Raw genomic sequence first — 12,499 nt, forward strand, 5'->3', positions numbered from 1 at the left:
GGGCTGTACCAGGGGAAAGGACTGTGCCCAGACTAGGAAGGCATCCAGTCTATGAAAGAAACTTATTAAAACATCTCTCAGGCTAAGACTTTATCTGTACTCAGTTTTATTACTGTATTAGACTTAGATTTGCATGTTTTATTTTATTTTACTTGGTAATTCACTCTCTGTCACTACTTGGAAACACTTAAATCCTACTTTCTGTATTTAATAAAATCACTGTTTACTTATTAATTAACCCAGAGTATATGTAAGCTTTATACAGGGTAAAACAGATTTATTTGGGGTTTATACCCCACTGGGAGTTGGGCATCTGAGTGCTAAAGACAGGAATACTTCTGTTAGCTGCTTTCCGGTTAAGTCTGCAGCTTTGGGGCACGTGGTTTAGACCTTGGGTATGTGTTGGAGTAAACTGGTGTATCTGGCTCAAGAAGACAGGGTGCTGGAGTCCTGAGCTGTCAAGGCAGGAAAGCAGGAGAAGTAGTCTTGGCACATCAGATGGCAGTTCCCAAGGGGGTTTCTGTGATCCAACCTGTCATAGTGAGGTTCCAGTGGAATCCCACTTCAGTACTGCAGACATGCAAGTGATTCATAACAACACATTTTACTGAGCTGTAACGCATTCTCTAGCATAGGCTATCACTGAATGGCCATTATTCTTGCCTACATGCTATGTGGGCAAGTTAAGAATACCAAACTCACTCTAGGCTCTCCCCCCTAATACAGAAAGGAGAATGGATTTCATTCATATAAGACCCTTTTTAAAAGATCATTACAAATTAAAAGAAATTAAAGGCGAGTGGTTTTTTGGTTCTAATAAAAGGATTATAGATTTCCACTTCTGCCAATAGTTAAGGTAAGCGCTGCCCTGAAACAAATTCAAAGAAGTTTTACGGTTCCAAACTAATACACTAGGGTTTATGATAAAATGTTCCTACCTTTTTTGCTGACTCCAATGAATCAAAACTATCAGAGCTGTCTTCTGATGACAAGGTTTGCATGGGAGCATCATCTCCAAAACCAAGAAAATCCTCGTCATCGCTGGGGGAATTAAAAATGTCAGCCACTTCCTTGGGTATCTGTTTTCAATTAAAAATGGGATGGAAGATAAAGTCACTCATTGCAATAATAATCTACTAAAAGCTCTAATGGGAATAGCAGCCTCTTGTTCATTTGTCAGTCTCTTATTCACATACAAATATATATTATATAGAATATGTGAAGCAGAACTGTATCTCAATAAGCCAAATGCCACAGGATGCTGTGTATAATGTATAAATATGGGCCCCAGTCCTACCAACACTTCTGCATGTGCTTAACTTCACTCAGTGGGACAGCTCATGGGAGTAAAGATAAGCACAATACATGAAAGTGTTTGCAGGATTGAGGCTACTGATTCTAATCACAGAAATATGCCATATTGATCTTTAGATCAAGGTTTAAGTAATATCTTCAAACTCACTACCACCTGCAATCCAATGACAGCAAACTGTTCAAAAATGAGTACTGTCACTGATTTCAGGCATTTCAGAAAAGTCTGTCTGTGCAAAGAGACTTCAATTGTAGGGTTTTATCCTTTTTGTAACAATATTTAGAGTTATAATAAACAACAGTTTGCAATGTTTTTAAAAATAAAATTAATAATATGCATTTGATACTAATCACCACACAAGGCTTATTTTGGGCCATTCAATAAGACAAACCAAACGCATGCTGCCCAGAGCTTTGTCAGCTAGGAGCCCATGAGTTAAGCAGTTGGGAAGCTCTGGACAAAGACATCTTCCACGTCTTCTTAAAATGATCAGGTTTGTGTTTAAACATACTTTCACACAAGGAGCGAATTCCAGGGGCACAGCCCAAAGGCTAAGGAAGTTCTGCCACCAGCACCCAGAGCTTCCCTTTTGTGACATCACAGTCTAACATTCTAGATAAGCCTAAATAACGGTGGCAGGTCAGAGATGGTAAAGGAGGTCTTAAGGCAGCTCTCAAGCCGATACCATTTAGAGCTTTTGCATATTGCCTGACTGAATGAATATCCCCAACTGTACAAAGTGGGACAGAAGGTGCTCTGCATTGTGCTTACCCTAGAGTGCTTCAGAATACAAATTTATACACTGATTCAAGCTTAGCATTACTTGAACGACAGAATGCTTTAGGAAAGATATGCTTAGCTAAACAGTGTCTACTCAAGTGCCCAAACTGCTCACCAGTGACCAGGGAGTTCATCCTCAGAGCAATGTGTACACTTCAGGCAAACTTCTCTTATTCATTGTATGGATCTCTCTTGCATATTCTGAACTCGTTCCCCACATGCAAGTTCCAGTGAAACTGATGAAAGCACAAGAATGCAGGAGAGAGATCCAGAGCTGTTTGATGATAAGGATGTGATCTTCAAACAGAGTTCACAAGGTTTTATATTACAGAGAGAATGCTCCCTAAGTGAGCTCAGATAGACACATGGCATTCTGCATATCTCCATTAGCAGACAAAAATAAGAAGTTTCTAAATAACCCAAGATGACACAGATTTTCTCAATCTTTCATCTTTGCCAAGAGCAAAGTTTTTCCAAATGGTAATTGCCATTTTCCAAACATTGGAGGTGGGGGGTGGGAAGAATCAATCACGTTACTGGACAACTTCTACTTGGCAAGTGTGTAATAATACAAGAACATCTACATGCTAATTTTAATCTCATACTTTTTTTTTGCCAGAAAATCTCCACAGATGTAAACAGATTCAGTCCTGACTTACACTGGTTTAAGATCAGAATCAGTCACTAAACAACTGGCCCAAGCTAGCAGACAGAAAGCAGCTCAATCACTCAGCTAATTCACTAATGCACTTCAGCTGGAGCTGCACTACCCATACCAGAGTTCTGGAATTCTCCCCAGTCCCCAAATATGGGCAGCCAGAATCCCACTCCTTCGTTGTGGAGAAATGTCATTCTTCACTCAACAGAGAAGGGTTAAAAATGGAGCATTATACATTTTAATGACTTAATGGAAAAACATACAAGGAGCTGTGAGCCTTGTTGCTATGAATAAATTGCTTCCAGGAACAACTGCATTAGTTCTTGTGCTATTGTACAGCTGAGCTAGCCACTGCTGCGATTACTGTATGCCTAACTAATTTCTTCGTCGTCTATTACTTCTGCATCTGCACCAGAGGAGCCATTATGGGGGTGTAATTACTGATTATGAACAAAGGGAAAAAAAACATACCTTCCCAGTAGAGGACCTTTTTTTTGATCTCTCTGATACTGAGGGGCTCTGATTAAAGTAACTTGCTGCAGAACTTCAAAAGAGACTTTCAGTTTGTGACCCCCTCCCTTTGATTTTCAAGAGTCTCATTAAAATGTTCAGGAGTCTCCATTCCAGCTAAATGGTTTAATTTAATAGAAGCAAAGAAGGCATGATTTATATAAGGTGGACATAGTCAATGAGTCTGCATAGGACACCCTGCTAGTGCATCATAAAAGTTCTATTCCTGGCACCAAGAGCTGTCATTTTCCTGTCCATCTCCTTTAAGAGATTCTGTTCAGTTCATCAGCAATTTACTATTATGCAGTCTACACACAATGCATAACTGTTTTTTTAAAACTCTGTGCTCCAACTGTATCAAAAACCCAAAGTGAAAGCAAAAAGAAAATATCACTATTTCTAAAGGGAGAGCAGATGATTTGGGGCTGGAGAAGGGAAGGGATGGAAACAGTGGATTGGTGAACTCGATGAAACTGAAGATTATTTTAAACTTTGTTAGTTTTTAAGGAAAAATTTTAAATGCATCAACTGCTGGTTATCCTCCTTTTATGAAAATACTCTGTGAAACACAGCTGTCTCAATCTCAATGCCCCTGCTCAGAGTTGAAAAGCATGAGCAAAGCAAGACTAGAGTCAAACAGCTCTTAAAGCATGAGGGTTTTGGAGAAATGGACAGATCTATAGGGTGTGTGCTGGTTTCAGGCTGCAAAAGCATGTGTTTTTTTTTAAAAGCTGTAAATATAAGTTATAAGAAAAATAAATACATTGGGGGGGGGAGAGACTTTTTAAGCACTATACACAGGCCATGTTCAGCAATTTTATAAACGTCACAACATTCTGGATCGGGTGCATCAAGCACTACATACACAGCTCTGGTGCTGCAGGCACAAAATGCACAGACTAAAACATCTTTGTACATTTCTCATCATTTAGCTTGTTTATTTCCAATAGTCCTAGAACTCACACAGCAGGCCAAATTTATTCCTGATGTAACACAGCACTGATAGCAACAGAGCTACACCAAAATGAATCTGTGCCAATGTCTTTTGTATGGTGTGTCACTCTCTATTAGTTGTGAAAAATTTTGACAGCCATGCACTTCATTCTCTTGTTAAGGATCAATCAAAATGCATTCAAGCAGCTAAATAGTTGTTACAATGTTAGATCCTATTCTTTTAATTCTGGCAAACAAAACAAAGACAGCAAAAACATGTTTGCCCTAAACACATTTAAAAAAATTGAGCGAGAACTGCCTACTCAATGTACTTGCAGGACAGAAGCACCTCACAGAGTTTCTAACTTTTCACACTGGAATACTGTATTTAAAAAAAAAAAGGAAATAACACTCCAAATATGCTCAAGGAGAATTTATACTGAATATTCCAACATAAAACACGTCAGTTAAAGTGAAATTAAATTTGCAGGGATATAGCAGAGATCTGAGCAAATATCTTTCAAGAGCATTAGAGTGACACAAAAAATAAAATGTTGAACACCCAGGAAAAGCTTATAACAAATCAGAACTTTTTAAATGATGGAATTTCACAGGTAATATAGCACATTTTGGCTTGGAACACGAACAGTAGCCTAAATCTAATCCAAATCTGAACTTCACTTCCTCAGCCCATCTCCATTAATAGTACATTTTAAGATGCATATTTATATTGCATGAGCACCTAAAATGTCCCAAGTGCTTTCCAAATTAAGGTAAAAGATAGTCCCTGCCCCAAAGAGCATACAATCAAAACATTTCCACAATAACCACACTTACTGAGCTGTAAATATACCTGGCCTTTCATCTGACACCTGAAAAGCATCCCAAGACACAGGCACCTAATGCTTTGCTAGGTCTCAGTTTCCTCATCCCTAAATTTGAGATAATGAAGTATCTTATCTACCTTTTTTTAAGAATGTTGAGATCTTTGTACAAGAGTCACTTTAAGTGCACTCATATTAGATACCAGATAGAGACAGTGAAATTGATGGTGTTGCATTGGTGTAATTCAGGGAATCTGACTTATTTGACTAAGCAAATTGACAATTCTGCTCCCATTGTAACCAAAGGCAGAGAACGATACACACAAAAACTAGCTTAAAACAGATGTTACTATTTCAACACAATAAGAAAATACAAAGTTTAAGTGACATCTTGGTATTCAATATGTGAGTGATGGAGAATGTGTATAATATTTTCTCCTTCTACAAGTCAAAACAAGATTTTTCCTTACTGCTAGCAGTACAAATTCCATCCGAATTGTTAGAGAGAAAAATAACCAGGTGGTGTGATTTCTGTTTTAGATGACAGAAGCAGCAGTAGAGATTCTGGAATCAGAATTTAGCAGGCAGCTTTGTTGATGCAAAGGGCAGAACAGAATACAGTTCACTGTTCTGCAGCTCTGTGGTTTTGCCAGCTAGGAGGAATAGGGACTATTTAAAGGGACACCCACAATATATGTTTGTTGCTCTCTGAGCTCCAGTGGATACAAATCTGAAAGATAATAAACATTTCCACTGCACTATCAAGTATTGCCATTATATGCACAAGTTTACCCTACAACACTGTTCAACCAATCATTATCACCTCCATTACTATTGTCATTCTCACTGTTAGCATCCTTTTCAATAACAGAAGTAATATATAAGATGACTATGGTGTAACTGAATGAAAGTTCATTTTCTCTATTTTTGCAGTTTGTTTATATTGTGAATAGTTTTGCTGTGGTCATTTTAGCCTCAGGACATGAGAGAGACAAGGTAGGTGAGGTAATATCTTTTACTGGACCAACTGCTTTTGCACCTTTCACCAAGTAGTTGAGCTACACAGAGCTCTTCTTCATGACCTTATTCCACCAACAGAAGTCGGTACGATAAAAAAATATTACCTCACCTACCTTATCTCTCTTACAGTGTGAATAGTCAATTTCCCTGTTTACAGTACAGGCACTAGGTCTCCCCTGTTATTTGCATAGGTCTTTCACGCAACAGGAATTAAAAATAAAAAAACAGAAAAATATGCTTATAAAGCCATAAAAACTGGATGGGAGACTAGAGAGCTGAAACGACTTTTAACTCATTTCTTTAAAAATAATGTCCCTTTTAACTAAACAGATACAACTGGAAAGACACATGGGACTGAAGACTGCTAATATTAGGTCTTGTCTACACACATGGTTCAATTAAATCATTAATTAAACCTCAGCAAACTTGTGTGTGAACACTCCTATTTCAGTTTAAGAATTAAGCTAAAATGAAATTAGCCAAAATTGCTTCTTAATCAACTTTAGTTAACTCAAAATAAGCTTGGTTTAGACCAAAATGTGTATCCACACATCCTTTTGCACCAATTTAACTAAATCAGGTTAAAAAACACACTTTAAATTGGTACAGCTGTGCATGTAGACAAGTCCTTATTTGCAACAACCCTATGCACGTCAACAGGCCTAACTGCACGAGCAAAGCCATCAGCATTTGACCCATTCCAAGCAGAAGCTGCACCAAAAACAGATTTTCACAGTGTAACTTCTGAGCACAGACCTACTTCAAGGCTTACAATAGTTGTTTGTATTACAGTAACACAACGGCCCCAGTCAGGATCATAGCCCCATTGGGCTAGGTACTGAACAAAACTACAGCAAGAGAATTCCTTGCCATGTGCTATTTACATTCCAAGGCTTGCTCCTACAATCAGATCCATAAAGATGAATATGATTGTAGAATCAGGACCTAATTTAAGACATACTGTAATAACAAGGAGTGATAAAAAAAATTGGAAGGAAGATGAGGAAAGAGAAGGAGAGTGACAATGATAGGAATCACATGATTACACACATTCACATTAGCTATGTAAACAAGTACATAAGTTAGTTTAAAAAAAAAGATACAGATATCAGAAGGAAGATATCAGAAGTCCTTGACCATTTAACAAACTGGTATCTGTTCACAGTTTCTCTTCAGAAGCATAGTATAAGTTGGTTGTAGCTGAAGGGGTTTTATGAAAGCATTTGGGGATGGAGTATTCCAGGCACAAGAAGTGTCATGGAAGAATGCATGAAAGTGCTTTGGGAGAAGTGGAGAAAAAGGTGATGAAAAAAGCAGGTATACCTGAGAGATCACACAACATTAAGACTTTTGGAATACTTAAATACCACCCCTAGAGGAAGATAGGTTACCGCCACCGTGGTGTATTGTGAATTTTTGGATTTTTCATGAAAAGCTATAATCTTTATTGCCAACCTATTATTGAAGACGACTCTTCCATTAATTTTTAGCAAATTTGGCTCTCTATATATCTAGACTGGAGTATGGGTTTCTAAGTGGTTTTTAATTAGTAAGTAAATTGAGTTAAGTTATTTTATTTTAAAATAAGGAGTATTTGACTTCTCATGAAGTTTGATGACAAGCAATTTATTTACAACATTGTGTGGTATGACTCTTTCTTTAACCCCAGACCTACAAAAAGCATTTTCCATCATCACGAAGCCATAACTTTCCCCATTGTTTATCATTACAACCAACCAGCCTTTATTATCAGGAACTAAAGCCTAATCCTGCAATTTAGAATGTGGGCAGACTGCTGCACCTACATGGAGCCCTCCAGAAGTTAATGGGGCTCAGCATGGGCACAGCAGTCTACCTACACATTGTAAGTCACAGGAATAAGATTGAACAATTGCCTTTTTATAGATAGTGTGAACCTGCAATCCATAAAGATGCTTTCCTAAAAGACTGCTAACATCATGAATACGAGAACAGTATAGATAGTGTGACCATACATCAACTTGTTTCCCATTTCTCCTATCAGCTCTTCTTCACAATACCTAATTTTTCACTGATACACACTCAGAAGCTGGTCATTTCTGATTTAATTTTGCCTAAAACAAAAGCAGCATCCTCTCATCTGAGGGCTCTAATCTACTTCTGAATCCCGGCTTTCCAGACAGCAGACTTGCACAGTACCATTGAACCACTAAGTAGTTTACTTAGTAGTCAAACACAGTATAGAGACAAATAGACCTCAATTATGCTAGTTGGCACTGTGGAATCATGGACTTCAATGGAGCTACAGGCGGGCAACTGAGTCCACCTGCCTGGAGTCACTGAATTCTGTAAGTCAATGTCAATTTTACAAACTCCAAATAAATGAATCTTTGTGATACCTGAAATGTATATTTGGTCCTGAGGATTAAATTTCTATAAAAACTGACACGTTTTTATAAAACTCCATTTTCAAGAAAGCTTTGGATGCCTCCAAAGACATCTGTAAAACTGGGGTTCACTTGTATAGCCGTATCTGTAGAGTGTGTATGTTTAAATTAGGCCTTTGGGTTACCAAACAATATAAACAAACAAAGCAGGTCTTGTGACTCAGAATAGTTGGCTAGCGATTCGCTAAAATGGGGTCACATAACTATCTCACCGAACTAGTTTGTGTTTATAACCTTTGACCCTCACTGTGTTTTTTAAGGAGCTCACATAGTCGATAGACTAAATCAGGGGTAAGCAATCTATGGCATGCGTGTCAAAGGCAGCACACAAGCCGATTTTCAGTAGCACTCACACTGCCCAGGTCCTGGCCACCGGTTGGGGTGGGGGGGAGAAGAGGCAGGGTGTCTGCATTTTAATTTAATTTTAAATGAGGCTTCTTAAAACATTTTAAAAACCTTATTTACTTTACTTACAACAATAATTTAGTTATATATTATAGACTTACAGAAAGAGACCTTTTAAAAATGTTAACGTCTATTACTGGCACACAAAACCTTAAATTAGAGTGAATAAATGAAGACTCGGCACGCCACTTCTGAAAAGTTGCCGATCCCTGGACTAAATAATGATTCAGCGTGACAAGGAAGCCTGAAATACATCTGAACTCCTGAAGGCACTGGCTCCATGTGGCTCAGCAGGAAACAAATCCACTGATAGAGCTCCAGAGAAATAAGGAAGAAGTAGTAGTGCAGTCCCTCTTGCCCTGTCAAAAAAAAAAACACCAACAACCCCAAAGTGCCACAATAAACAAGAGGAAGATTAGAAAAGATTGTCATTTTCTCCTCCTCCACTCCCCCTTAAAAAAACAAACTAATGTTATATTTATTTATATCTATTGTCCCTTGAGTAAGAACATGACTGAGGGCAATAATGCCATCTCCTTGTAGTATCAGGCATTAATACTTTGCACTTCCATAAACTGCCTTCAGTCAAAGGATCTCAAAGAACTTTACAAGCACCAATAGCCTTGCAACACTCCTTAACATTGTTATCCACACTTTCAGATAGGAGAGACGCTGGGGATCAGTTAAAAGTTGATGGGGCTGAGCGAGGAACAGATGTCAGGTTCCTAATGTATTTGTATGGAAGACCATGTACTAATTTAACATCTTTCTGCTTCTGAAAGGTTAATAAGTGCTCTAGTTTGTGTTCAACTGCCCACAATGTAAAGCTGCTTTTCCTTAAGCTTAATAGATTCATGAATCTTCCCTCAGTGAAATTATGATACACTGGTACATTCTTGGAAAGTCACCATGTATTAAGCCTGATCCAGTGAACACTTTCACAAGTAACTTTATGTGCCTGAGTGGCCCTTTAACTACTCTTTACATGTGAAGTTTAAGACTACTCACACATGTAAAACTAAACCCCAAAGGCCCCAATCTTGTAAACATTTACAGACATACTTGATGTTACTCACATATGTATTTATCGGACTGGGGTCTAAACTAACATTTTAAATAAAAATAAGAAGAGGACAGAAGCAAAAAAAACTATCACTACTGAAATGTATGCAAGTCAAACTGCCCCAGACTTTTTTTTTTTTTAAAAGATGGACCTTTAAAAAACAATAAAAATAAACTCACTAATAGGTTAGGCCAAATATTTTAAGTTTGGTTAAAAAATATAAAATCTAATATTAAGATATGTTTTTAAAACACAATTTTTGTATTAATTTCCTTGAGTACTCGAGAACAAAGACAGCATACAAAAACTAACTACAAATAACGGTAACATTACTTTATTTTTCCTAATGGTATTTTGCACTCAGCTTTGACAAATACCACAACAAATTAATTCTATTTTCAGTGTTTAGTTTTATAATATAAGATCACAGCATCACAAGTGAGGGAAGTTTTTAATTTTTTAAAACGCAGTAGTGTCCACTTAAATATAGCTTCACAACCTGGGTTTTGAATTTTAACACTCTGTCCCTGTTTATCATGCAACAGGAAGAAACGAGGGCCTCGTGTTGCCAGCCCCCTGCCAGTTAGTCTGATTGTTGATGTTTCCAAATGCACATAATCACGTCCCCAAGTTTTATTCCAAATCTAAGATGTAAGAAATAGATTCACACTAAACTAGTGAAAAATATATAAAAAGGGAAGCCAAACCTGGCACGTCAAATGTGTAGAGAACCGCCGGAGGAAAAGCAGCCCCACAAAGACACTGGGAAACACCTCCCAGCAACACCAAGCAACTGATTCATTATTTGAAACTGAGAACTTCTTTGTGAGAACCAGGGTTAATCAACTGCCTTTTAAGAGCCAACCTGAGGGCTAGGCAGACTTGTAAACAATACAGGGACCAAGTCTGCCAGCAAAGCCAGGCCAACAGAGCAATGACCCCCTCCCCCAACCCAGCCCCCTCCCCATTCATCGGAACACCAAGGGCTCCCCCTTGGCAATGCGCAGAGGGGTCGGGAGGAGGACAGGGACGAAAGCAGAGCGAGGAGGCGGCGGCGGCTGGGTCTAGTCCCAGCGCTGGGTGAGACGCCCTGCAGAGGCTGCCGAGCGAGCTCCCTTGGCAGGACACGCTCCACGTGGTGGAGAACAACCACGGGCTGCCGCTGCGGAATGGGTGCGGGGGGGGGGTCCGACTCCGCGGGGCAAGAGGCGCTACAATGCCCCGCCACCGGCGCCTCCCGCTCCCTGGGCAGATGCGCGCAGCTGGCGAGGGCGCCCCCGCACGGGCGGCACTTGGCGCCCAGCTGCCCCAGGCCCGCTCCCTGCGGAGCCGGCGCGCTGCGGGCCGGCCGGGGGGGGGGGGGCTCTAGGCGCGCCCGGGGCCGCCTCACCTTGCACTGGGTCACCGCTGCCATCCTGCTGCGCTCCCCCCCGTGCCCGGGACGCGCCGCGCCGCCCCAGCCCAGAAGCTGCTGCGCCGCCGACGTTGGGCCGCAGAGCGCGGCTTCCCCCGGACGTGCGGGGGCAGGGCGGGCGCGGGGCCCAGCTGCAGCCTCCGCCGCCTGCTCCGCCCGGGGGCGACGCGCGGGCTGCGCTGGGCCCGCCCCCGAGCTCTGCTCGTAGCCCCGCTCCCGGGGGGCCGGCTGGGGCCCCCGCTGGTTGCGGGGAGGAGGGACAGGCCCTACAGAGTGAGAGCCCCGCGTTACCCCTTCAGCGCTGCGGCACCTTCCCGCCCTGCGCGCCACACTTTGGGTTCCCCGGCGCAGAAGGGCCACGTTAGGCTTTGGCCAGCAGCCTGGTACTCCGCGAGAGGGATTACAAGCCCTGCCCTCCACCTGGGAAGCGTCTAGACACTGGGGCCCCGCTGCCGTGCATTGCAGCACTGCCACTGTACTGGAGACCAGCACGCACCCCATCGGCTGGGCTGGAGGGGACCAGGCTGCAGGGAGGCTTCTCCAGGCAGAGGGCTTTGCTCCCGTGGCCCGCTAGCGAGGCAGATAGTTGGGACAACCACCTTCCCTTCCCAGCGCTGGCCAGGTCTACACCAGGAGCGTTTTGCATAGCTATACTAGCAATGCACGGCTAGCGAGGTTGCAGTTTGTAGCAGGAATACTCTGCACCGTTGCTAATACAGGTGATTTAAGTCTCTCATCTTTCCCCACCCAGACCCTGTGTGAAATAAGGGATACTGGGAAAAGCACAGTTTGCTGGTATAACTTTCTGCACTAGGGTCCTCCAGCGGCATAGCTATGTGGGCCACAAATCAGTCAAATCCCTCAGACCAACCTAGCTTATGCTGGGGAAAGTTTGCAGGGTAGGCCTGGTCACAGTCTCTCTGTAAAATTGGGGTAATAGGCAATAGCCTTTCCCTACTTCACAGGGGTGTTGCAAAGATCAATCCATTAAAAATTGTGCAGGCACTGTGATGATATGGTAATGTGTGCCACAGTGAGTTCCTTAGGCATGCCATTTCTCCCCAACCTGCTGCTCACTATGCTGGTGGTCACCCCTCCATCCCTGAAGGGGCTGTGTGTCAGTCCCACAGCCATTTATTAACCCCTTATCTGTG

At 41.5% G+C, this 12,499-nt stretch overlaps 1 protein-coding gene across 1 annotated transcript in view; it reads right to left on the reverse strand.

Annotated features, from left to right (window-relative positions):
• The window catches only part of CDCA7L (cell division cycle associated 7 like), a 31,407-nt gene extending 19,958 nt beyond the window's left edge, over window positions 1–11,449 (reverse strand). The window contains exons 1-2 of the mRNA XM_050938677.1: window positions 11,322–11,449; window positions 939–1,079 (exon numbers count right to left, since the gene is read on the reverse strand). Coding sequence (XP_050794634.1) covers window positions 939–1,079; window positions 11,322–11,345 — 165 coding nt within the window. The 5' untranslated portion in view covers window positions 11,346–11,449. The remainder of the gene's footprint in view (window positions 1–938; window positions 1,080–11,321) is intronic.
• Window positions 11,450–12,499: the final 1,050 nt, after the last annotated feature.

Source organism: Gopherus flavomarginatus, chromosome 2, assembly GCF_025201925.1.
Source record: "Gopherus flavomarginatus isolate rGopFla2 chromosome 2, rGopFla2.mat.asm, whole genome shotgun sequence".
Classification (NCBI taxonomy): domain Eukaryota; kingdom Metazoa; phylum Chordata; order Testudines; family Testudinidae; genus Gopherus; species Gopherus flavomarginatus.